This window comes from Zingiber officinale, chromosome 7A (genome assembly GCF_018446385.1).
Source record: "Zingiber officinale cultivar Zhangliang chromosome 7A, Zo_v1.1, whole genome shotgun sequence".
Classification (NCBI taxonomy): Eukaryota; Viridiplantae; Streptophyta; class Magnoliopsida; order Zingiberales; family Zingiberaceae; genus Zingiber; species Zingiber officinale.
In genome coordinates, this window is record NC_055998.1 from 58,074,274 (window position 1) to 58,102,192 (window position 27,919).

The window sequence follows — 27,919 nt, forward strand, 5'->3', positions numbered from 1 at the left end:
TCTAACTCTATCTGTGATAAAACTAGTAGTTTGTTGATTACGACGAAGTCCTTTGAATTCATATTTATATTACACAGGATGTAAAAGATAATAAAGATAACAAATCAGCTTTGTCGAGCATTGTAATTGAAATCTCTAGATATTTTAAATGCAATAGACTATATTTCAACTATTAAAATTTTGCTTCATACTTCGCGAGAAGAAGGATTTGTTCTTCAATTTAGTTGTGTGAAAGAAGTTTGTGCCAAGTATGACATTGAGATACCTCATATGGAAGCTCATTATAAATCTATAAGTTGTTCTTGTCGACGAAATGACTCAATCACAGTTGAGCACCGCTATATATTTGATATAGTTATTGCGGCAATAGATCTTCAAGTCGAGGATCTTATAATAGTATATTCAAGGATGAGATAGTTGAACTTCTTAAGCTTAGCCGAACTTCTTAAGCTTAGCCATACTTTGGAACCTAAAGAAATCAACGTGTTGAGGAATTCTATCCTCCTAATTTCGATGCACAAGATTTGCACCATTTGATAATGCAATTAGATCATTATAAGCTTGATGTTACTGGCTATGGAAGTTTTCAAAATTTATCAACTATTTTTTAATTATGTCGAAAATTAATTAAAACAAACAAATCAATACAATTTGATTGATAAGTAATTTGTTTCTCATTTGTTATAATTTTTACATTATAACTATATCATTTATTTTTATATTGAATCTAATACATTTATTCAATTGACAGATTGATTCATTTTATTTTAACTCTTCTCATTTCTACAACAATAATGAAATGAATATTTTCAACTATGAAACTTGTTAAAATAGCTCTTTGTAATAAGATGGAAGAAGAGTTTTTAACAAATTCTATGATCATCTATATTGAACGTGAGTTTGCTGAAAAAATTGATAACAATAAATAATTAATGAGGTTGACTCCAAGAAAAATCAATAATATTTTTGTTATATGCTTTTGAATGTATTGAGTATTAAATACTTTGTTTTATATTTTCAAAAAATTTATATCCACGTACTTTTTTATTCTATATATATTTTTGAATTATTTAATTTATTATATCAATTATACTATCGGTAATTTTGAATCATGGTTACATCCCTAGTTATAGTGTTATTGCAACTGCTATAAATTTTTTTAAGTAATTTTGATCAAGTTAAAATGGTATTAATGAAGTTTAAATAATTTTGACGAATATTTTGATATAATAGTATTCTATAGATAATAATTTTGATTAAAATGAAATATTATATTTTATCACATTATAATAACTTATAGCTGTATAATAATATTAAAAATAACCCCCACAACTTGACATAATTCGTATTTACAGATAATTACTGATTTATAAAAAATTTGATGATTTATTTATATGTTAAACTAAATTTTCAATTTATCTCTCAGGTATTTACGGTTTGATCCTCAACTATGATAAATTTATAAAATTTTTTCCTAAATAGGATATACAATTAAAAGATGCTAGGCTTTTTGACCGGTTGCCATGAGTAATTTTTAATTTATCTTAATAATCAGTAAAAAAAATTTTGCAAGATAAAACTGATAAATTTAAAATTAGCCAATAAAACTAGCTGAATTTATCCTCAAACCCTTTCGATTTTTGCACGGTTAATATACTTTTGGATCGGAAAAAAAAAGGTAATTTGAATGAAGGAGGATATTCTCATCTCAAAGTCATGTGCATAGCACGTGGGAGGAAAAAAAGACGGGAATTTGTGATATGTTTTTTTTTTTTCCTTTCTTGTTTAGGATTATTATTATTATTATTATTATTATTATTATTATTCGGCCCTTATTCAGCCACTCACCTACTCCTGTTTTTCTCGCGTCGAGAAACAGAATCGTCCCAGCGCTGGTACTGCTTATCTGTCTGCTGCTCTCCTCCTCGTCCCAGCACCGATCTCCGTCCGATGGCAAGGTAAACCTACCGCTTCTCTCCGGAAAATGGCGACGCCCGCCGCCGTTGGCTTCTACTTCGCTCCTTTCCAATTCAGGCAAGTTAAATCACTCTCCTCCTCCGATAAACCTTCCATTTCCCTTCATGCCCCTCTCGGGATCTCTCCTCTGTCTCTCTTCTCCATCTCGAAGAATCCGTCCCGCCGAGATGTCTCTTCCCGGTGCTCCGTGGACCCAAATACTTTATTAGAGGAGGAGGACGAGGCGGAGGAGGAGGCAGCTGAGAAGCGCCGGGAACTTAATTCGACGAACTTCCCGTGGGACACGCCCACCCCCCGCGTTGAGGAGCTCTTCGACCAGTGCGGGGCTGAGAAGGATGTCGAGGTACCGTTTCCAGCCCCTTTGGTTACTTGATATATCTTGATTGATTGAGTTGTTCAGACCATTGGCCAGAAGATGAAAGTCGCTTTGGATTGTAATTCATGGTGTTAAAAAGCCCAACTCTGAGTGCATAAGCGCTGCTTAGGGGGATTTTGAGAGCCAGCCGCATATGATCTCATGAACACTCTACTTTGTGCAATTAAAAAACCTCGTTTAGTTCATAACTAATTTGGACTAAATCAAATTGACTAAAACTCTAAGCTATCCTGGTTAGTGAATTATAAATTGTAAATGTTCAGTTAAACAATTAACAGGTATTTTGCGAGTACATATGCCTTCATATTTGTTTCCATGTACCATGTGTGCACTATGTAGTGTGCTAATCACATACCACCTTGTATATGTTTTTGAAACCCTGGTTCAAATTAACTAAACATAATGAGATTGTGAGAAAATATAGGCATTGTTTCTATTGAATACTTTGATCCTATGATTACATCTACTGGATTTGTGTCTTTGGTTTCATTTGAGTCAAAACTATTTTTGTTTCATTAATGGAATCCATGCTAGATTTCTAGCACCAAAGATTAATAAATTATCAATGTATAATTCTCTATATTATGGCCTCCATTTAAAAATGCAATCTTGATGCTTATGCACTTCAAGATTTTAAATTGGTGCTATTGCAAATGTAATTCTAATAGAGGTGAATTTTTCTATTAGGGGAAAATGTCTTAAAAAGTCTACAACTTAATAAAATTTTGGGTTACTAATTTTCCTTTATATTCATCATTATTTTTATCGTGTTTGAGTTTTTTCTTGAATATCCTTTTAGAGCCAAAAATTTTAGTATTAAGAGGAAGATCCATAAGATGCCATGTATTATTGCTCTGAATTGACTTTGTTTCGTCATCTATGGCTTTTTCCCCCACCATTTGGCATTCAAGATTGACATTATTCCTCTAAAAGATTTAGGATATTCACAATGGCTTAATGAAAAATAAAAATATGAAAGTTTAGTTCCTCATTTTTTTTGTCCGTGATAATCTATTCACTTTTTATTTTATGTGCTAAGATGAATTGGTACTGAGAATAATATATACTACATGATACAAAATATAGCTTTATTAACTAATCTTACCATTTCTGTTGTATTTTAAATAATATCCACTTGAATTTGTTCCTTTAATTTGTTGTTTGAAGCCAGTGAATCATTACCATAGCTTCTTGGTTTTATTTGGCTCAGACCATTGTTTAATTAGTTCACACTGTGATTATTTTCAACTTCATAAAGGAGACAACATTAGCAAGTACCTCTGTCACTGCTAAGGAGGAAATTTCTAATTCACTGAAGTTTTGCGAGTGCCAAAATGGGAAACTAGCAGAAGATGTTGCTGCAGTTCAGGGTGTAAAAATCAGGAGGCGGCCACCAACTGGACCTTCTAAGCATTATGTTGGGCCTTTTGAATTCCGCTTGGAAAATGAAGGAAATACCCCAAGGAACATCCTAGAGAAAATAATATGGGACAAGGAATTGGAAGTGACAAAGGCAATTTCTGATTTAACCTATGACTATTTTTTTACTATTCTTTCTTAATTGGTGAATGCTGACAATTCTTATTTGTGCTTCCCTTTAGTTAAAAGAGAGAAGACCTTTAATCACAATAATGAAAGCCCTAGAGAATGCTCCACCTGTTAGAGATTTTATTGGAACATTGAAGGCATCATACGAACATACAGGTATGCCTGCATTGATAGCAGAGGTCAAAAAGGCTTCTCCAAGTAGAGGTGTGTTACGGGAGAATTTTGATCCAGTGAGTGTTTTGTATCCTAGTTTATTTTTTATTTATTCTCCTAGTTTTGTTCATATTTTGTTAAATGATGGGGTTGACACATTTAGTTAAGCTTCACACTTGTCATTAACTATATAATATTTGTTCATATGCTTTCTGATTCCTACTAATCTCAGGCTATTAATAATCTTGCATATTTGATCATTGTTAAACTTATAAAAGTATATATACATATTTCACTTAATGATTTTTTTTTTAATTCCATGCCTATCATATACCATCTCAGTGTTTCTTATGGTATCATTTGAGCCTATGTTTCTGTTCTTTTTCGGGTCCACTCAAGTCAGGCAATGAGTGCAACACAACCATCATGTTCTTGTTGATCGGTCCCCCAGTTTGGCAGTGTAAAGACAATTCTTGAGAACAATTTGTGGATACTTTTTCTTACATTGAATCAGTCATCCATACATTTCTGTTTGACTAGAATTTTTTTTATGTTGTGTCATTCTTAATTCAGTAGAATAAGCTAAAGTGTTTTATATAAAGCTTTCTGAGCTCTGGTTCAAAAGGACAAACATACTACAAATTACAAAATGTATTTCTTACCTCACACTTCGAGTCTATATAGTGTATGTCTTTCAAGCTGCTATTCGGGATGCTTATTAAAAGGTTTATGTTGGTTACAGCCATTTGCAACTGAGATTTTAAAGGCTGAAATGGCATATCTTAATAGAGGATATACCTTTTCTCATATTTATTTGAAAAAAATCTGGTATTTCACAAGTCAATTTCTTGAAAGATACTGCCATAGATAAAACTGTTGATATTGTTTGTGGGTTTGTTTCTACATTTGGCCACTTACAATCACATTTAAAACAGGTTGAAGTTGCCAACTCATACGAGAAAAATGGAGCAGCATGTATAAGCGTCTTGACCGATGAAAAATATTTTCAGGTAGCATTCTCCTGTTTTATACTTCTTTTTTAACAATATCAATAATACTTGAAGCAATCCTATGGATAGAATGTGATTGATTGAGGCTGTCTGTTTTGCTTCTAGGGAAGCTTTGAGAATCTTGAGGCTATTCGCAGAGCTGGAGTTAAGGTCTATAGTCAATTCTTCCAAGTTTTCTTTTATTCTGGATGATTCTTTACAAACTATAGTTCTTTCTTGTCGAGCATATCTCATTTTAGTATGATAATCTAATCTAGTAAAAAGTGCAGTGTCCACTTTTGTGCAAAGAGTTTATAGTTGATGCCTGGCAAATCTATTATGCTCGCTCAAAGGGGGCAGATGCAATCCTCCTGATTGCTGCTGTTTTAGTTGATCTTGATATAAAATATTTGACTAAAATCTGTAGGTTGCTTGGCCTAGCAGCATTGATTGAGGTTAGTTAACTTCCTCTATTTCTTTGAAAACACTTGAATGCAGATATTCATCATTTGGATCTTGCTTAGGTGCATAATGAAAGTGAACTGGACCGAGTATTGGGCATAGAGGGTGTACAACTAATTGGCATCAATAACCGTAATCTTGGTATGAGTATGCATATTCCTTTACTGCAAAACCTTTATAGTTATGATCTATGTTGCTCCTTTTCACCTGTAAAGTCAGGGGTGTAATCGAACCGAGCTTTAGTTCTTAAGCTCGAGCTCGTAATAAAATTAGCTTGAGCTTAGTTAGAAAAAAGCTCATTAAAAATTAAACGAGCTTAGCCATAAGAATTATATATATATAATTAATAATACGTTCGCCTTAAACGAACATGTTTGTGAGTTCACTAATCAAATATTGTTAAGCTCGAGCTCAGCTCGATAATGTTTTCGAGCTTGAAATCGGGCTCAAGCTCAAGCTCGGCTCGTTAACTTAATCGAACGAACTCGAATAAATTTTTTTTTTTTTTTTCAAATTGAGACCTGAATAGCTCGCGAATGGCTTGACTCGTTTACACCTCTATGTAAAGATGATCATCGTGGCTTTGCGATTTTGGTTTAATGTTGCTGAAACAAATTATTGACAGAAATTAAAGAACCTTTTTAATAAATCAGTTACACCTCAAGTTAAAGCTATCTGGTCCATTCTAACATTGAATTCTTCATATTTTTCCAGAATATAAAACATGGGTTATGGCTTATATTATATGATTTGTTTCTATAATTTGCTTTCACCTTCCTCTATAAGCATATCCACTGTGAACTTGATAAGCCTAAGATTTGTTTCCATGTTTTAGAATATAGATAACCAACACCTTAACTGATCAATTATGAAAGCTCAGGATCTTCAACCTAACTGACCGGTCAGAATATAATATTGCATCTATTGCATGTCTGGACAAGTATTCCTCTCTGCCCTAATCCCCAAAAGTAACTTGGAGTAGTGTGGGTATGTATATTTTGTGGTTGGACAAATGAACAAAGATAATTGTGAACTTTATCTTGTGCATTCTGTATTTCCATTGTCATCTAAAAATTGTAAAGAAAGATTTTTGAACTGGACTTGTTCTGTAATCGTAAGCCCAACTACTTCCTATCTCATAAGTTAGTGATATGCCTAGACTATGTGTTATTTTTCAGGAATAAAGAAGGCTAAGGAGTCAACTCTTTGACCCAAAAAATCTAGCCATGTTCGATATTCATTAGGATTACTTGATGTGCCCAAAATCAATATTGGTTACATTTTGAGGCAGATCTTAGCCAAATTCTCGGGGAATGTTGTGCTTTAATGGTTCTTAGTGTATTTGGTTGGTCTTGTAGAAATATTTGAGCAAGAGATTTCAAATAGAATGGTTAGCTGTCAACCTTAGAGATGATTGTTATAGTCAGTTGTCAAAATTGGTTTTAGAGTTGGGATAAGAATCAGGATAAGGTAGTTAAAGAATCCAACAAGCGTTAGTTACATGGAATCAATGGGAAAGTAAAAATAATGAAAAATACATTTTTTTTCATATTACAACAAATCGTGTAAAAAAAAAAGTATATTTATTTTGTTACATATCTTAATAATATCATATTTAGCCGATCCCACCTAGTGAAATAATGCTTGATTGTTGTTGTTTTCTTAATAATGTCATATTTATTAACCAATAATATAAATAAGAATGTCTATTTATTAATATAAATTAATAAATAAAAAGGGTAGCTCGGTGCACCAAGCTTCCATCATGCGGGGTCCCGGAGAAGGATCCATTGTACGCAGCCTTACCCTGCTTTTTGCAAGAGGCTGTTTTCAGGATTTGAACCCGTGAGCTTTTGATCACAAAGTAACAACTTTACCATTGCGCCAAGGCTCTCCTTTTAATATAAATTAATAAATAATAAATATAAATTATAACCCATAATAGAATCATATATTTTTAGTATAATCACTCAATAACACTTTCTTATTAATATTTTTTAATTGGTACTATTACATAATATTCAATGTTACAGCATGTCAAGTTCCTAACTACATTCAAATAATTTTTAAAGGAAGTAGAGTTTTTGGATGCTTGTGGATTGAGAGAGACTATTGCATTCTCTCTTGATCCACAATAACTTTACTTGATTGTAGTGAGTGAGTGAAAGATGGGAAGATGCCGAGTATAATGAGTGATGGACAGGTCGAGTAAGTGATCCTTATCACATCGTAAATTGAGTTGTGACAAGTAGAAGCAATTTAAGAGGGTGCTAAAGACTCTCCTTCTCATGCGAGTTCTCTAAAAATCAAGCTAGGATTAAAGAATACGTCAGGTTGGTCAAGTTATTCAAAGTCATCTCAATTTTACCAAACCTCAATTCATTTCCATCCATTTTTCCTCTCAATTTGACTAAATTTAATGGATTGCATGAATTTTTTCATCTAACTAATTTATAGCTAATTTCTTTGAATCTCTAGTTTTTTCTAGATTAATTTTTCTGAGATGCTGATTTCTTGGCAACTTTTTTTGAATCAACCATTGCCTATAATGATCCAACGCTGGCCAATCTATTTCGAAATTCGTTAATTTTGCCAACTGGGAATATAGTAAAACAAGTACTATTTGTTTTGCATAAAGATATTTAACCATGTGATATAACCCACTGAATTTATATTCTTATATTTACCTTCTTGCAGAAACATTTGAAGTTGACATTTCAAACACAAAAAGTTTGTTGGACGGAGAGCGTGGGGAGCTGATACGCCAAAGGGACATCATTGTGAGGAAACTTATTGCTCCTTATTTTTAGTTCTAGCCAAGCAATTTAAATTGATTATGGAAATAAGATACTTGCTGTTATATATCCTATAAAATGTAAAAGTTTAACAACATTTTTTATTTATCAACCAATAATGAGTTTTGTATAGTCAGATGTTAAGTGCCTTGCTATACCAATATACTATGTTACTCGGATATGAGTATTTAACATGAGTGTGGGTCTGACAGTCATTTCTAAATTTTGTTTACACGTGATCAACAAGGGTATCGAGTACCCATCAAAGTGACAATGTCTTAGTGTCAGGCATGGTGATGAATGAAGAACCAACTATCAAACCTACATGTGCATATATCTAATACCAACTGTACCGCATGCTATTGTTAGAGAGGAAAACAAATGAAACCTTAGTGGACATTAAGGGAATTATGTAGTACTAGTATTGTTGCATGCACTCGAGTCATTTGCATGCTAGCATGGTAGGTCCCATGTTCTGACCAAGTTATGTAAATCACTCTGTGCCATCATATTCCTGTTCTGGCCTATCTAGTACTAGCCATTGCAGGACAGGTGTCGCTGTAGAAGCCTCTGATATCTTAGCTTCTATTGCTTAAGTCTCACTTCAGTATTTTTTTTTTACTTTAACTTCAGAGGTCAAATTTCGATGTACATGTTTGTGTAATATATATAGGAACTACATTATCTCCGACACTAAATTTCTTGAATGCAACCTGCTTCTTCAGGTGGTATCAGAATCTGGTTTATTTACTCCTGAAGATATTTCTTATGTTCAAGATGCTGGTATCAAAGCAGTAAGTTTTTTGTTTACATGTGTTATGGTGTGCATTTGGTGAAGCTTCAACAAGCACGATGAACTGCCCTTCCATAAGTGGTTTTCCCAATGCTTTTGGCTATAATTATAATGATCCTATAGTATAGCAGCAAGCAAATAAAATATTTTCTTGCCATTGAATTCTTTTATATCCATTTAGTTGTCACATGTTCTTCTTTGTTTTTAATCCCTTCCTTGCATTCATAATTCTAGGTCTTGGTTGGAGAATCTCTCATCAAGCAAGATGATCCAGGTGGAGCAATCTCTGGACTGTTTGGTAAAAGCATATCTGTGAGGTAATTTTACAGGAGTTACTTTAACTCCAAGATCGAAGAACAGGTTAGTTCCCTCATTTACAATTTGATTTGTCTTCGTATTTTCTACTCCTTTTGGTGTTCCTATGTGAGTCTTTCCTCGACCATTGAAGTGTATTGTGCATGTTTCAGCTTTTGATTATGGATGTTTCTAATATCTGTCTTTACATTTGGAATCGAAGAGAAAATATTCTCTTAGTGCTCATTGGGTGAGCTCTTCCTAAACATTTTTATCCAGTTCAAGTCAGGTGCATTCATAATCCACCTCTTCAGAAGATCAATGTTAACAAAAATATTCAATTAATTTGTGAAAAAGTGATCATCCATGAGGTTCTCCATGTCTCCTTGATATCTTGTTGTCTTCACTAGCAATAGCCCCCAAAATTGTTGTGGATGATGTTCCTATGCAATCCTTCTCTTCTAGCTATCCCACTAGAAGTTGAACACCTAATCATGGAAACTGATTGTGAGCTGCCACCTTAGAAGACTTTCATTGGTTGCAAATGAATGATTCAGTTCAAAATAAAAGTTAATAAATCCATTGTCATAAAGCCCGTCTCATGGCAAAAGTATGCAACCAAGAATATAGAGATTTCAATGCAATTGATTCTATGTAGCAGCTAGATGTGAAAAATGCATTCCTCAATAGTATATTGGAAGAACTATATATACATGTAACCACCACCTAGAGTATCTCATCTCTATCACCAATTTTGTCATCTCCTCAAAGATTTTTATGACCTCAAACAAACTCCTATGTGATTTGCAAAATTTAACAAGATTATGATCACTGATGGAATTCAACCTATCCTCTTATGGTATCAGTCTATTTTTCCATAAATTTTTTTAAAGAAATGATTCTCCTTCTCGTATATGTTGATGATATAATTATTGGAGGAGATGATTTTGTTGGGAAACAAAGCTCACAAGTAGTCTAGTTTGATTAAATTGTTTTAATATGTTTATCAAAGGGTTTAATTCAGGTGTCACTTGTATTTTTTGATATGCACATAGACTTGCATATTGCATATGAAGCTTGTAGAGTTAGTTGACTCGATGAGGTTGTGTTGGTTTGCGCTTAATGGCTCAGTGGCATAGGACGAATATTAAAACTTAGAGAAGTTTGGAATAGACTATGGTAAGGAGTGTTGGGTGGTTGCAAATGTGATCATAAGATTGTGGGTTCAATGACTCAAAGGCCTGGTACGAGGTGGACTTGAAAGGCTAGGAGGATATAGATGATAGGAAGTAAGTTTAGGGAGTTTGATGCATTTGATGGATCGGAGGCTTGACACGAGTTGGACTCGAGGGTGGCTTGAAATGAGATGGACTCAAAGGCATAGAGGATTAGTTGGTATAGAGCAATCTTGGAAGCTTGGAGCATCCAATGAACAGAGGCCTAGCGAAGTGCACTACCTAGTGGCTTGATTTGAAACTTTAACCAAGGGATTGTTGGTCCCAAATCATAAATCATAGGCTACTACTTATCTCGGTCCTGAGACTTTGCATAGACTTGCAAAGAGATAAGCCGAGTGAAGAAGGGACTACTGACTAAATTTAGTTGATTGGAGGTTGTTTCAGTTGATCAAAAGCATGGCAAACCATCGATGAGTCGACTGAGTGGGAGAGCTTGATAATTAGAAAAATTATATTCAAGCAATAATTTACTGGATATTCCTTTTAATTAGGCTTTAGTAGTCGACTAGAAGAAGATTCCAATTGACTAGAAATATAGCCGTCGAGTATCCAGTATTTGACGAATCAATTAATTTGAGGTAAGTAAAATGTGCAAGTGAAAGATCTTATTGTACAATAAGTTCTTAAGGAATTTTTTTGAGTGGTAAAACTTTCATAAAAATATTTTTAATCAAGTGCTTACATTGGTCAAACTTTGAACAATCTTCTAGTAAAATAATATTTTTATGAGATGTAGTTAGGGCGGTAAATAAGTCAAGCCGAATCAAGCTTTGTGGTGTTCAAGCTTGTTTGATAAAGTAGCCGAGTCGAGTCGAGCCTAAAATGAACCAAGTCATTAAAATGATTGTTCAACCTTTACTTGACTTGATTTTATTATTATTATTATTATTATTATTATTATTATTATTATTATTATGATTAAGCTTTCTTTGAGCTTGACTTAAACTTGGTTCGTTTAAATATTATCAAGCTCTCAATTCAAGTTATTTGAAATTTTACATTTTAAGGTTGTTTCATTAGTTAGTGAGCTTGATAATATAAATTTGTTTGTTGATTTTGAAAGTTTCTTTATTTATTTAGCAAGTTGATAAGAGTTTTATTGATAAACATAGTTTACGAATATTGTTCACGAACATTGATCATGAACGCTAACGAGCTGAACGTATATGTGTTCAAGATGATTCATTTAGCTAAATAAGTTGTTCAAGTTTGTTCATTTAATTGATCGTGTATATTAAATGAATATAAATAAGTTCTTATCAAGTCGAACACTAAATTTATTTACGAATGTCCAATTTATTTAGAGCTCGGGATGTAAAAAGAAAACTAATGCTTTGATTAAATAATATTTTTAATCTTGCTGCTCCTCATTGCCGTGAGTTCACGTAGAGGCCTCAATGGTGGCGAAGAGGTCGGTCATTGCCTTACCTCTCGCGGCAGTTGCAGAGAGGCCAATTGCAGCTTCAACTCTTGTGACGGTCGCAGAGAGGCCAATTGCAACCTTGCCTCTCACGATGGCAGTGGAGAGGTCGATCATGGCCCTTCGCCTCTCGCGACGACCACCATGTGCATGTGGCGAACTTGTGCTGGCTGCTAGTTTTTATGAGAGCAGATCTCCTGGTCCTTTTTTTTTTTTGGATCAGGGGATGAACCACTTATAATTGCGGTTGGATCGTGGTTGCAATCCGGTCGTAATTGGTTGTGATCCCTTCCTGGGTTCACCGTCCCTTCCAGGTTATAGTTTAGTTCGGAGTGGGTAGCCAAAGGCCGCTCGGAGACCACCAATGGTGGACAAGTGGCCAAGTTGCTGGGAGCAGAGGTGGTCTCCGAGCGTCCTCCGGCCGTCCGCTCTGAACCAAACTATAATCTGGAAGGGACGATGAACTCAGAAAGGGATCGCAACCAATTACGACCACGATCCGATCATAATTATGAGTGGTCCATCCCCTGGTTAAAAAAAAAAAAGACCAAGGTGATCTTTCTCCAATTTTTATTCAGGATGATTCTCCATGGCTAGCCAGAGGAAGAACAAAAAGTTTATTCCGTCCAATTTCGAGATGACTAAAAAAGAGAAAAAAAAAAATCTGCAGATGGATTTAACATCCATCCGTCGTTTATTTTATATTTTTTTATATGTAAACAAGAGAGAATGACTCAACTCTCATGGATGCTTCCGAATAAACAGGGCGTAAAGGTTTGGCAGCACCTTCCTCTGTTAAAAGATTGTCTCTCAAAAAACCAACATTAGGATATTAGAAGGTGGACTGAGTTTATTTGGATGAAAAGACAAGAAAGGAAATAAAAAGCATTATAAAGTTATACAAGGAAAATAAATTTTATATACTTACTATTTTCTTTTCCCCTTCTTTCCCTTATATGTACACATTCAACAATACCATAGAGCGAATATACCACGACACAACAATTTGCACTGCCATCAGAGCAAACAATACAAATTATTACACAACCAACACATGACCGCATTGCTAAACTTGATTCGAACTTTTTTCGGTATGCCAGAAGTACCACTAGCAAAAGCTGTTTAAAGGCAAAAACTTCTTTCAAACATCTTGGGCAATAAAAAAGGCAACTTGTTTCAGAAGTTCCTACTAAATTTCTTCAGCAACAAAAGTTAGTTGCATTTACATGTATGACATCGAGCAACATCATAACACCAAAAGCTATTTGTTTCTCTTCTTCGCTGCACTCTTCACCAAAGCTTTGCAAATAATCTCTCTCTTTCTCTTCAAGTTGTCGTTAGCCTTTACCACAGAGTTCTTTGCTTGATTCTCTAATACCCTTTTCATGAAGAATTTGAGTTTCCACAATGTGGTTTCACTCTGCAGCAATACAAAGATAAGCAAATTGAATTCACTGATCAGCGAGAATGAAGCCTCAAAGAAGGCTGCTATCTGAATGACATAATAAGAACATGTTATCAATGCAAACTTGGGATCGGTATCTAAAACGCAAAGAGCAAAGTTAACCACTTTCTGCACATCTGTGAAAGAGGCATATGCACTATTTTACTAGCATAGTGGTTACAAATGGAAAGGTTTTCAATAACATGGTGATCCACTAGCAAGTTACAAATTCAATCCAAAAGCCAGTTTTTCTGGTATAGCAACAAAATATGAAAGAAATAAAAAAGAGAGATACCTGCGCATCCAAATCGAGGTCCACTACTTCGCCAGTGGCTTGGAAACTAGGATTGTCTTCAGTTATAATTTCTAAAGCCCTGTTAAGATCTTCAGGGGATAAAGTGCTCAGGCCAACCCCAAGTTTCCTTTTCTCCTCTGTAGTCATTTTTCTGAAACAAAGAAATTTAAGCATTCGTCACACCATCATATTCGTAGTTCACTTTCACACTGCTGGAAAAACAATACGGGTAGACTAAATGGAAGTAACAATAATCAGTGTACTAAAATAACCTCATGTTGCTAACAAAATAACAGATTAAATTTTCTGAAGTGAAACTGGTATTTTAATGTTCATTAAATAAGTGGAAAGAATTTTGATACAAAAGCAAGGGGAAGAGCAACAAGAAAGAAAGAAGAATTAGAATCAGTGTCGGCGTAAGGCATAGGCCTTTAAGACCTATGCCTAGGGCCCCAATTTTTATTGGGGCCCATTAGTATTAAATTTTCTTAAATATATTTAATAATTAAAATTTAATTTTGTCAATGATAAAACCGTTACTTTTGAAATATAACCCTTTGATTTTTACAAGTCAAAATCAGTTATCAATTCCAATGGAAACTTTAATTAATGATATCTTAATTATAATTATTATATTCATATACAATTCTATTAAAGCTATCAACCTTCCACTGTTCCACATCCGAATTTCATTTTCTTTTCCTCACATAATCACATTCTTCTTATATTCTCATTACCAGTGTCGGCTTAAGGCATAGGCCTTTAAGGCCTATGCCTAGGGCCCCAATTTTTATTGGGGCCCATTAGTATTAAATTTTCTTAAATATATTTAATAATTAAAATTTAATTTTGTCAATGATAAAACCGTTACTTTTGAAATGTAACCCTTCGATTTCTACAAGTCAAAATCAGTTATCAATTCCAATGGAAACTTTAATTAATTCCAATGAAACTTTAATTAATGATATCTTAATTATAATTATTATATTCATATACAATTCTATTAAAGCTATCAACCTTCCACTGTTCCACATCCGAATTTCATTTTCTTTTCTTCACATAATCACATTCTTCTTATATTCTCACTACTGATTCTCTCAAATTTCGTTCTTTGAATTTTTTCTCCCTCGTCACCGCATCAGTGCTCTCAACTCTTAATTTCAGAAGACGTCCTTCTTCCTCGATCATCTGGTAATTCTTTTTCCGATTTTTTCTTCTTTATCGAAATATTCTTTATTATTTTGTATAAATAATAAATTGTAGATAGAATGAATCCAAATATCGTTAGAAAAATAGATCATTAACAATTGACCAATTGTATGAAATTTTTTTCTCCATATTTTATTTTTCGATGCAAGCAAATTACTAGCATTACTATTTACTAACCTGATTTATGCAATTAAAAAATCATAAAATATGAATCATAAATTTTTAATACTTTTTAACTGCAATAATCTTATTTAGTATATACTTGTTAGACTGTTAATTGTTAAGTACAGTTTATTATATACTATTTAAATTGATTCATGCAAATTAAATTTAATATTTTTATTTTCTTATTATATTTGTGCAGGTAATAGTCGAATTTTGAAATATCATTAAATTAAAATTACACTGCAGAAATCAGGTTTTATTTTTAATTTAATTTATGTAATTTTATTTTGATAAAATAGTAGAGACTAATATTTTCTTTGTTATTATTATTTTAATATAAATATGTCTGTAAAAAAATATGATTCTAGATATATGAAACGTATGAAAAAAAAGAAAAATAGAAGAATTTATCCAATCTCAAAAAGGTGCACTTATAGATTTATTATTAATAATCAAAATCAAAATTCAGAAAATAATACAATTGAAAATTTAAATGAAAAATTAATTGAATTTTCACCGGAGGATAATACTTTAGGACAAACAGAAATCTATCAAGAACTTTCTAATGATCATAAATCGAATTCATCAAATATTATTGTAATTCAGGAGAAGAAAAAGATGACTTAATAGACCATGAAGATAATTTTTTAAATAATATTGATGAAACTATTATTCAAAATATATATGATCCAGCACAATGGAAAAATATTAATACCAATTTAATAGATTTATTAGTTGAAAAAGGTCCAATTAGAGAAATCAATATTTCTTTTCCAAATGATGAAAATTCTAGACATTTTTCTATAATTCATTACATTCGAAAATTGCCAAATGGAGAAAAACATGATAGGAAATGGTTAATATATTCAAAAGAATTAGATAAAGTATTTTGTTTTTGTTGTAAATTATTTAGTCAAAAATCAATTACAATTCAATTAGCAAATGAAGGATGTCGAGATTGGAAAAATCTTAGTGCCAAACTTAAAAGTCACGAAACAAGCAGTGAACATATTATAAATATGAATATTTGGTTTGATATTGAAATGAGATTGGTTAAAAATAAAACAATTGATCAAAATTTACAAGAACAAATAAATAAGGAAAAAGAACATTGGAATAATGTATTAATAAGAATTATTGCTATAGTTAAAAATCTTGCAAAAAATAATTTGACATTTCGTGGTATAAATGAGAAAATTTATCAAGATAACAATAGAAATTTTTTAGGTATAATTGAAATGATTGTAGAATTTGATCCTATAATGCAAGAACACCTTAAACGTATTCAAAATGGAAAAATTCATAATCATTATCTGGGGCATAATATACAAAATGAGTTAATATATATATTAGGAAAAGAAATAAACAATATTATAATTAAAAAAATAAAAGAAGCAAAATATTTTTCAGTTATACTTGATTGTACTCCTGATGTAAGTCATCAAGAACAAATGTCTCTTATATTAAGATGTGTAGATATTTCAACAAGTCCAATTAAAATAGAAGAATATTTTATAGAATTTTTAAAAGTAGATGGTACATCAGGAAAAGGTCTTTTTGATACTCTTATTAATATAATAAAGAAAATTGAACTAGATGTAAATGACATAAGAGGACAAGGATATGATAATGGAGCTAATATGAAAGGTAAACAACAAGGCGTACAAAAGAGATTGTTAGATATAAATTCTAGAGCTTTTTATACACCATGTGGTTGTCATAGTCTTAATTTAGTACTATGTGATATGACTAATTCTTGTCCTAGTGCTATAACATTTTTTGGTGTGATACAACGTATTTACTCATTATTTTCTTCTTCTACAAAAAAATGAAAAATTTTACAAGACCATGTTTCTAATTTAACTCTTAAACCATTATCACAAACACGTTGGGAAAGTCATTTTGAAAGTGTTAAAGCAATAAAATATCAAGCTCCACAGATAAGAGAAGCTTTATATAAACTTGCAGAAACTAGTGATGATCCTAAAACAAAAAGTGAAGCAAATTCTTTAGCAACATATGAGTTTGAAAATTTTGAATTTTTATTAGGTATGATTATTTGGTATGATATATTATTTGCAGTTAATACTGTCAGTAAATCTTTACAGTATAAAGATATGAATATTACTATTGCATTAGATCAATTAAAAGGTCTTGTTTCTTTTTTTTAATGATTATAGAGAAAATGGATTCATATCTGCTGTGATTTCTGCTAAAGAGATTGCAAATGAAATGAATATAGAACCAAAATTTCATAAAAAACGTGTAATTAGAAGAAATAAACGATTTGATGAGAATAAAATTAATGAGGTGAAACTTTCACCTGAAGAATCTTTTAAAATTAATTATTTTAATTATATTATTGACCATGCTATTTCTTCACTTCAAAGTAGATTTGAACAATTTAAAATATATGAAGATAATTTTAATTTTTTATATGACATAGAAAGTTAAAATTGCTTGATGATAATTTTTTAAAAATAAAATGTTTAAATATTGAAAAATTTTTAACATATGACATGTTATCTGATATTGATGGTTTAAATTTATTTTTAGAATTAAAAGTTTTAAAAGAAATAATAAATCCAGAATTAAAAACCACACTTGAGGTTTTAAACCTTATAAAAAAATTAAATTCTTTTCCTAATGCATGGATAGCTTATAGAATATTATTAACTATACCGGTTAGTGTAGCTTTGGCAGAAAGAAGTTTTTCAAAATTAAAATTAATAAAATCTTATTTACGTTCAACAATGTCTCAAGAAAGATTAAATAATCTAGTAATTTTATCAATTGAAAAAAATTTATTATCAAAACTTGAATATAAAAATTTAATTAATAATTTTGCGTCACAAAAAGCTAGAAAACTAAATTTTATATAAAAATTTAGTTTTAAATTAATATTTATTTTTAAAAATTTTTTTTTTTAAACCCGCCATTGTCGGTCCCAAGTCCGAATGAAAAAGGGTGAGGGGAAATTTTTTTTTTTTTAAAAAATTATTAAAGACCTAATTTTTTTGGCCTAGGGTCTCATGAAACCTTGAGACGGCCCTGCTCACTACTGATTCTCTCAAATTTCATTCTTTGAATTTTTTCTCCCTCGTCACCGCATCAGTGCTCTCAACTCTTAATTTCAGAAGACGTCCTTCGTCTTCCTCGATCATCTGGTAATTCTTTTTCCCATTTTTTCTTCTTTATCGAAATATTCTTTATTATTTTGTATAAATAATAAATTGTAGATAGAATGAATCCAAATATCGTTAGAAAAATAGATCATTAGCAATTGACCAATTGTATGAAATTTTTTTCTCCATATTTTATTTTTCGATGCAAGCAAATTACTAGCATTACTATTTACTAACCTGATTTATGCAATTAAAAAATCATAAAATATGAATCATAACTTTTTAATACTTTTTAACTGCAATAATCTGATTTTTAATTGTTAAGTACAGTTTATTATATACTATTTAAATTGATTCATGCAAATTAAAATTAATATTTTTATTTTCTTATTATATTTGTGCAGGTAATAGTCGAAGTTTGAAATATCATTAAATTAAAATTACCGGAAATCAGGTTTTATTTTTAATTTAATTTATGTAATTTTATTTTGATAAAATAGTAGAGACTAATATTTTCTTTGTTATTATTATTTTAATATAAATATGTCTATAAAAAAATATGATTCTGGATATACGAAACGTATGAAAAAAAAGAAAAATAGAAGAATTTATCCAATCTCAAAAAGGTGCACTTATAGATTTATTATTAATAATCAAAATCAAAATTCAGAAAATAATACAATTGAAAATTTAAATGAAAAATTAATTGAATTTTCACCGGAGAATAATACTTTAGGACAAACAAAAATCTATCAAGAGCTTTCTAATGATCATAAATCGAATTCATCAAATATTAATATTAATGAAGAAAATAATTGTAATTCAGGAGAAGAAAAAGATCACTTAATAGACCATGAAGATAATTTTTTAAATAATATTAATGAAACTATTATTCAAAATATATATGATCCAGCACAATGGAAAAATATTAATACCAATTTAATAGATTTATTAGTTGAAAAAGGTCCAATTAGATAAATCAATATTTCTTTTCCAAATGATGAAAATTCTAGACATTTTTCTATAATTCATTACATTCGAAAATTGCCAAATGGAGAAAAACATGATAGGAAATGGTTAATATATTCAAAAGAATTAGATAAAGTATTTTGTTTTTGTTGTAAATTATTTAGTCAAAAATCAATTACAATTCAATTAGCAAATGAAGGATGTCGAGATTGGAAAAATCTTAGTGCCAAACTTAAAAGTCACGAAACAAGCAGTGAGCATATTATAAATATGAATTTTTGGTTTGATATTGAAATGAGATTGGTTAAAAATAAAACAATTGATCAAAATTTACAAGAAAAAATAAATAAGGAAAAAGAACATTAGAATAATGTATTAATAAGAATTATTGCTATAGTTAAAAATCTTGCAAAAAATAATTTGGCATTTCGTGGTACAAATGAGAAAATTTATCAAGATAACAATGAAAATTTTTTAGGTTTAATTGAAATGATTGTAGAATTTGATCCTATAATGCAAGAACACCTTAAACGTATTCAAAATGGAAAAATTCATAATCATTATCTGGGGCATAATATACAAAATGAGTTAATAAATATATTAGGAAAAGAAATAAACAATATTATAATTAAAAAAAATAAAAGAAGTAAAATATTTTTCAGTTATACTTGATTGTACTCCTGATGTAAGTCATCAAGAACAAATGTCTCTTATATTAAGATATGTAGATATTTCAACAAGTCCAATTAAAATAGAAGAATATTTTATAGAATTTTTAAAAGTAGATGGTACATCAGGAAAAGGTCTTTTTGATACTCTTATTAATATAATAAAGAAAATTGAACTAGATGTAAATGACATAAGAGGACAAGGATATGATAATGGAGTTAATATGAAAGGTAAACAACAAGGCGTACAAAAGAGATTGTTAGATATAAATTCTAGAGCTTTTTATACACCATGTGGTTGTCATAGTCTTAATTTAGTACTATGTGATATGACTAATTCTTGTCCTAGTGCTATAACATTTTTTGGTGTGATACAACGTATTTACTCATTATTTTCTTCTTCTACAAAAAAATGGAAAATTTTACAAGACCATGTTTCTAATTTAACTCTTAAACCATTATCACAAACACGTTGGGAAAGTCATCTTGAAAGTGTTAAAGCAATAAAATATCAAGCTCCACAGATAAGAGAAGCTTTATATAAACTTGCAGAAACTAGTGATGATCCTAAAACAAAAAGTGAAGCAAATTCTTTAGCAACATATGAGTTTGAAAATTTTGAATTTTTATTAGGTATGATTATTTGGTATGATATATTATTTACAGTTAATACTGTCAGTAAATCTTTACAGTATAAAGATATGAATATTACTATTGCATTAGAACAATTAAAAGGTCTTGTTTCTTTTTTTAATGATTATAGAGAAAATGGATTCATATCTGCTGTGATTTCTGCTAAAGAGATTGCAAATGAAATGAATATAGAACCAAAATTTCATGAAAAACGTGTAATTAGAAGAAATAAACGATTTGATGAGAATAAAATTAATGAGGTGAAACTTTCACCTGAAGAATCTTTTAAAATTAATTATTTTAATTATATTATTGACCATGCTATTTCTTCACTTCAAAGTAGATTTGAACAATTTAAAATATATGAAGATAATTTTAATTTTTTATATGACATAGAAAATTTAAAATTGCTTGATGATAATTTTTTAAAAATAAAATGTTTAAATCTTGAAATTTTTTTAACACATGACATGTTATCTGATATTGATGGTTTAGATTTATTTTTAGAATTAAAAGTTTTAAAAGAAATAATAAATCCAGAATTAAAAACCACACTTGAAATTTTAAACCTTATAAAAAAATTAAATTCTTTTCCTAATGCATGGATAGCTTATAGAATATTATTAACTATACCGGTTAGTGTAGCTTCGGCAGAAAGAAGTTTTTCAAAATTAAAATTAATAAAATCTTATTTACGTTCAACAATGTCTCAAGAAAGATTAAATAATCTAATAATTTTATCAATTGAAAAAAATTTATTATCAAAACTTGAATATAAAAATTTAATTAATAATTTTACATCTCAAAAAGCCAGAAAACTAAATTTTATATAAAAATTTACTTTTAAAGTAATATTTATTTTTTGAAATTTTTTTTTTTAAACCCGCCATTGTCGGTCCCAAGTCCGAATGAAAAAGGGTGAGGGGAAATTTTTTTTTTTTTAAAAAATTATTAAAGACCTAATTTTTTTGGCCTAGGGCCTCATGAAACCTTGAGACGGCCCTGCTCACTACTGATTCTCTCAAATTTCATTCTTTGAATTTTTTCTCCCTCGTCACCGCATCAGTGCTCTCAACACTTAATTTCAGAAGACGTCCTTCGTCTTCCTCGATCATCTGGTAATTCTTTTTCCGATTTTTTCTTCTTTATCGAAATATTCTTTATTGTTTTGTATAAATAATAAATTGTAGATAGAATGAATCCAAATATCGTTAGAAAAATAGATCATTAGCAATTGACCAATTGTATGAAATTTTTTTCTCCATATTTTATTTTTCGATGCAAGCAAATTACTAGCATTACTATTTACTAACTTGATTTATGCAATTAAAAAATCATAAAATATGAATCATAAATTTTTAATACTTTTTAACTGCAATAATCTTATTTAGTATATACTTGTTAGACTGTTAATTGTTAAGTACAATTTATTATATACTATTTAAATTGATTCATACAAATTAAATTTAATATTTTTATTTTCTTATTATATTTGTGCAGGTAATAGTCGAAGTTTGAAATATCATTAAATTAAAATTACACTGCGGAAATCAGGTTTTATTTTTAATTTAATTTATGTAATTTTATTTTGATAAAATAGTAGAGACTAATATTTTCTTTGTTATTATTATTTTAATATAAATATGTCTGTAAAAAAAATATGATTCTAGATATATGAAACGTATGAAAAAAAAAAGAAAAATAGAAGAATTTATCCAATCTCAAAAAGGTGCACTTATAGATTTATTATTAATAATCAAAATCAAAATTCAGAAAATAATACAATTGAAAATTTAAATGAAAAATTAATTGAATTTTCACCGGAGGATAATACTTTAGGACAAACAGAAATCTATCAAGAGCTTTCTAATGATCATAAATCGAATTCATCAAATATTAATATTAATGAAGAAAATAATTGTAATTCAGGAGAAGAAAAAGATGACTTAATAGACCATGAAAATAATTTTTTAAATAATATTGATGAAACTATTATTCAAAATATATATGATCCAGCACAATGGAAAAATATTAATACCAATTTAATAGATTTATTAGTTGAAAAAGGTCCAATTAGAGAAATCAATATTTCTTTTCCAAATGATGAAAATTCTAGACATTTTTCTATAATTCATTACATTCGAAAATTGCCAAATGGAGAAAAACATGATAGGAAATGGTTAATATATTCAAAAGAATTAGATAAAGTATTTTGTTTTTGTTGTAAATTATTTAGTCAAAAATCAATTACAATTCAATTAGCAAATGAAGGATGTCGAGATTGGAAAAATCTTAGTACCAAACTTAAAAGTCACGAAACAAGCAGTGAACATATTATAAATATGAATATTTGGTTTGATATTGAAATGAGATTGGTTAAAAATAAAACAATTGATCAAAATTTACAAGAAAAAATAAATAAGGAAAAAGAACATTGGAATAATGTATTAATAAGAATTATTGCTATAGTTAAAAATCTTGCAAAAAATAATTTGGCATTTCGTGGTACAAATGAGAAAATTTATCAAGATAACAATGGAAATTTTTTAGGTTTAATTGAAATGATTGCAGAATTTGATCCTATAATGCAAGAACACCTTAGACGTATTCAAAATGGAAAAATTCATAATCATTATCTGGGGCATAATATACAAAATGAGTTAATAATTATATTAGGAAAAGAAGTAAACAATATTATAATTAAAAAAATAAAAGAAGCAAAATATTTTTCAGTTATACTTGATTGTACTCCTGATGTAAGTCATCAAGAACAAATGTCTCTTATATTAAGATGTGTAGATATTTCAACAAGTCCAATTAAAATAGAAGAATATTTTATAGAATTTTTAAAAGTAGATGGTACATCAGGAAAAGGTCTTTTTGATACTCTTATTAATATAATAAAGAAAATTAAACTAGATGTAAATGACATAAGAGGACAAGGATATGATAATGGAGCTAATATGAAAGGTAAACAACAAGGCGTACAAAAGAGATTGTTAGATATAAATTCTAGAGCTTTTTATACATCATGTGGTTGTCATAGTCTTAATTTAGTACTATGTGATATGACTAATTCTTGTCCTAGTGCTATAACATTTTTTGGTGTGATACAACGTATTTACTCATTATTTTCTTCTTCTACAAAAAAATGGAAAATTTTACAAGACCATGTTTCTAATTTAACTCTTAAACCATTATCACAAACACGTTGGGAAAGTCATCTTGAAAGTGTTAAAGCAATAAAATATCAAGCTCCACAGATAAGAGAAGCTTTATATAAACTTGCAGAAACTAGTGATGATCCTAAAACAAAAAGTGAAGCAAATTATTTAGCAACATATGAGTTTGAAAATTTTGAATTTTTATTAGGTATGATTATTTGGTATGATATATTATTTGCAGTTAATACTGTCAGTAAATCTTTACAGTATAAAGATATGAATATTACTATTGCATTAGATCAATTAAAAGGTCTTGTTTCTTTTTTTAATGATTATAGAGAAAATGGATTCATATCTGCTGTGATTTCTGCTAAAGAGATTGCAAATGAAATGAATATAGAACCAAAATTTCATGAAAAACGTGTAATTAGAAGAAATAAACGATTTGATGAGAATAAAATTAATGAGGTGAAACTTTCACCTGAAGAATCTTTTAAAATTAATTATTTTAATTATTTTAATTATATTATTGACCATGCTATTTCTTCACTTCAACGTAGATTTGAACAATTTAAAATATATGAAGATAATTTTAATTTTTTATATGACATAGAAAATTTAAAATTGCTTGATGATAATTTTTTAAAAATAAAATGTTTAAATATTGAAAAATTTTTAACACATGACATGTTATCTGATATTGATGGTTTAGATTTATTTTTAGAATTAAAAGTTTTAAAAGAAATAATAAATCCAGAATTAAAAACCACACTTGAGGTTTTAAACCTTATAAAAAAATTAAATTCTTTTCCTAATGCATGGATAGCTTATAGAATATTATTAACTATACCGGTTAGTGTAGCTTCGGCAGAAAGAAGTTTTTCAAAATTAAAATTAATAAAATCTTATTTACGTTCAACAATGTCTCAAGAAAGATTAAATAATCTAGTAATTTTATCAATTGAAAAAAATTTATTATCAAAACTTGAATATAAAAATTTAATTAATAATTTTGCATCTCAAAAAGCTAGAAAACTAAATTTTATATAAAAATTTACTTTTAAATTAATATTTATTTTTAAATTTTTTTTTTTTAAACCCGCCATTGTCGGTCCCAAGTCCGAATGAAAAAGGGTGAGGGGAAATTTTTTTTTTTTAAAAAAATTATTAAAGACCTAATTTTTTTGGCCTAGGGCCTCATGAAACCTTGAGACGGCCCTGATTAGAATGTTCATATATACGTCATTCAATTATATATTAGATTACAAACTTTCAAGTTTGAAATAATCTCTATTTAAGTGGGATGTAATTTACATAATAACATTGTTTTAACTTGGTTTACTATGGAGTTCAAATAACAATTAAAGTTAGTTGTATGGAAGTAAAGAGACCAAGGAAAAAACAATTATTTTAAATAGGATGAATCGTTAATATTGATGGCATAAAGCAAATATATCATGTTATAAAGATCCTTTCAGTTAGCACAAAGGAAGGATATCATTTTGCCAGCCGATTATCGTGCTGAACATGTATATGACATGTATGCTCAACTATTCGACACTTTCATTGTGACACACTCCAGATGGCATGCGAAGATGGATAGGGTTAGGGAGAGAACTCATCAAGACACAAGAAGCCAGATAGGATTCTTCTTCTTGATGTCTTCATACTAATCCGAGCCACCAGCACTGTCAATCAGTGTGCCAACAAGGCATCAACACAATATCATCTCTGCTGGAGTTAAATATCCTAGCTAAGACCAATACTTTGAACCTTGATTAATACTATACTAAAATAATGAATTTTCCCTGGAGTTCCATCTGCCCTAACATTCTACCTGGTCGCTAAATTATGTTACAAATAATATTTTAAGATCTACTGTCTTGCTGATAATCTTTCTCAATGGGATATCTTGCTACTTAATCACTGGTTTGTAGCCAAGAACCACACAAGGGCAGGCTACTTTTTCTAATTCTTGCCCTACATCTGTTGAATGATCAACTTCTAAATGTCAATAGTTGCTCAACAGTTTAGCTAAATTAAAGCATTCAAATAACAAAGCAGAAAAAGGTGCATGTTTGTGTATATCGTACATTCTATAAGGATGATGATGAGGCAAACTTGTTTACCTGCATTTCTCTACTATCCTCGCCCTTAGATCTTCCAATTGTGAATTGAGTTCATCAAGCTGAAAATTGGATTAGAAGTTATGAAAAAAAAACACAATTGTGCTCTAACATGATTAGTTTCTATAACCTGGTGAAGACCAAGATAACATTTACATAGTCATATGACTCCAGCCTCTCCACTAGAGTAAAGAACTACAACCACTACCAGAAATGGAAAGTAACAAGAACACATTTTGAGTATACAAAGATTACCTCATTATATGTCTCTCTAGCTATTTTTGCATAGGCAGCCTTTCGAGAATTACGATTATTTGAAAGAGTTTGAGCTCCCTCATCTTTTTGTCTTGCTTCCTGGGAAGTAAAAAATTCAGGAAAAATCATAAGATAAAACAAAAAGGTATTTACAATGACAGATTTGATGTCATTAACAGAGACTAATAGATCCATGAAGAAAATGGAAAGCAAAATGTTACTGGAAGATAAAAAGAAGATGGGAGAAGAAATAAGAGTAGCTCAACTCAACAACCTCTTCAACAACTTTAGGTAGCAATTGCAACCACTTCTCTTCAAAATTTTCCAGCGATGACTTTGCCATATCATGAATATCACTTTGATCATCATTGTGTTTCATTGCATTAGTGAAAACCAATCTTGCATCAGCATATATTTCACGAACATTCTTATACCAACTGCCATCCTTAGCTTCCATCTGGCTCTTGATTGTACCAGAAACCATGGGTTTTGTAGCGATCTAGAAGCACAGAAGGATAAAGTAAAATATTGGGGGAAAAAGACTTAAAAGTATACCAACTGAATTTTTAAGGGATTGCTTCTAAAACAACATGGAATACTTCTAATCAATTGTTTTGACCAGTGAAGAAGCCGACAGATACATTTCATGGAGCAATGACTTCAGACCCCGAGAGAGATGAAAGACCTGAGTCCGGACGGAGAGTAGGCGAGCACCACAGCGCGTTGGAGGTTCGATCGGAGGGTCCGCTGTCCGATCCAAGCACGGCGTCGTGAAGGGACGGAGGAATCGGAAAAGGAAGGAAGAGAGAGAAAAACGGGGATCTAAGATTTCCAGAGAAAGGGTGTGCTGTCGCCGCTGCCCTCGCCGGCGGCTTGATCACGCTGCTCTCGATTGGGATCAGGGCGCCGATCGGGCGGAGTCGCAAGAGAGACGAAGAGAGGGGAGGGGAGAGGGGACGAAGAGAGTCGTGCTCTCACATGATTAATTTTCTTTTCTTTTATTGTTGTTTTTTTAAAATTTTTTTTCTATTTTCCTTTTTTTTAGTATATTAAAAATATAAATAAAGTTTTATTAAAATTGCTTTAATTATATTTTTTTATTTTTTAAAACATTAATTAAAAGATAAAAAAAGAAGGAAAAATAGATAAAAAAGAAGAAGAAAATAAAACGCAGAAAAGGATTAATTCTATCTATATTTATCTCCTATATTGATGGGACAGGCATCAAGAGACAGTTAAAATTATATATATACAGGCATCAAGAGACAGTTAAAATTATATATATATATATATATATATATATATATATATATATATATACAAGATTGATATGCTGCGTGCCTGCCCAGTGCGCGACTGTGCGCGACTTGTCTTCCTGAACCTCCTGATCGGTCTCTGGACCAATCAGGGAATCTCCTGATCGGTCCAGAGACCGATCAGGGAACCGATCATTTTCTGATCGGTCTACAGACCGATCAGGAGGTTCCCTGATCGATCCAGAGACCAATCAGGAGGTTTCCTGATCGGGCTGGTGACCGATCAGGAAGGCAAGTCGCGCACAGTCGTGCACTTTGCAGGCGCGCAGCATATCAATCCTCTATATATATATATATACGATTTTGTTCGCCTGCGGTTTGGTGCAGTTATGATGAGCTGGATGCGCCACGTAAGCAAAAAAAAAGAAAAAAAGAAAAAATCACTGTTTGCGCCGCGATCTCTCCGCTTCTCCCGGCGTTTGCCGTTGATCGGCGTTTGACGCTGGCGGATCACCCCTCGGCCGGATCACAACCGGATTCCGACCGGATGGCGGCCAGAATCCGG

At 30.6% G+C, this 27,919-nt stretch overlaps 2 protein-coding genes across 2 annotated transcripts; one reads left to right on the top strand and one right to left on the bottom strand.

The window, feature by feature from the left end:
• The first annotated feature begins 1,843 nt into the window (after positions 1-1,843).
• LOC122001424 (indole-3-glycerol phosphate synthase, chloroplastic-like) lies at positions 1,844-9,653 on the top strand. The gene is made up of 10 exons (XM_042556150.1): positions 1,844-2,320; positions 3,612-3,866; positions 3,955-4,131; positions 4,990-5,064; positions 5,170-5,214; positions 5,334-5,498; positions 5,568-5,646; positions 8,203-8,285; positions 9,026-9,094; positions 9,328-9,653. Exons 1-10 carry the CDS (start codon positions 1,985-1,987, stop codon positions 9,412-9,414), a joined length of 1,371 nt encoding a protein of 456 aa, XP_042412084.1. The 5' UTR covers positions 1,844-1,984; the 3' UTR covers positions 9,415-9,653.
• A 3,459-nt stretch (positions 9,654-13,112) lies between these two features.
• LOC122001425 (transcription factor GTE1-like) lies at positions 13,113-27,091 on the bottom strand. Its single transcript, XM_042556151.1, has 6 exons — positions 26,784-27,091; positions 26,373-26,597; positions 26,099-26,197; positions 25,847-25,905; positions 13,785-13,935; positions 13,113-13,465 (listed from the first exon to the last, which is right to left on the bottom strand). The coding sequence occupies exons 2-6, from the start codon at positions 26,580-26,582 to the stop codon at positions 13,307-13,309; spliced, it is 678 nt and encodes a 225-aa protein (XP_042412085.1). The 5' UTR covers positions 26,583-26,597; positions 26,784-27,091; the 3' UTR covers positions 13,113-13,306.
• Positions 27,092-27,919: the final 828 nt, after the last annotated feature.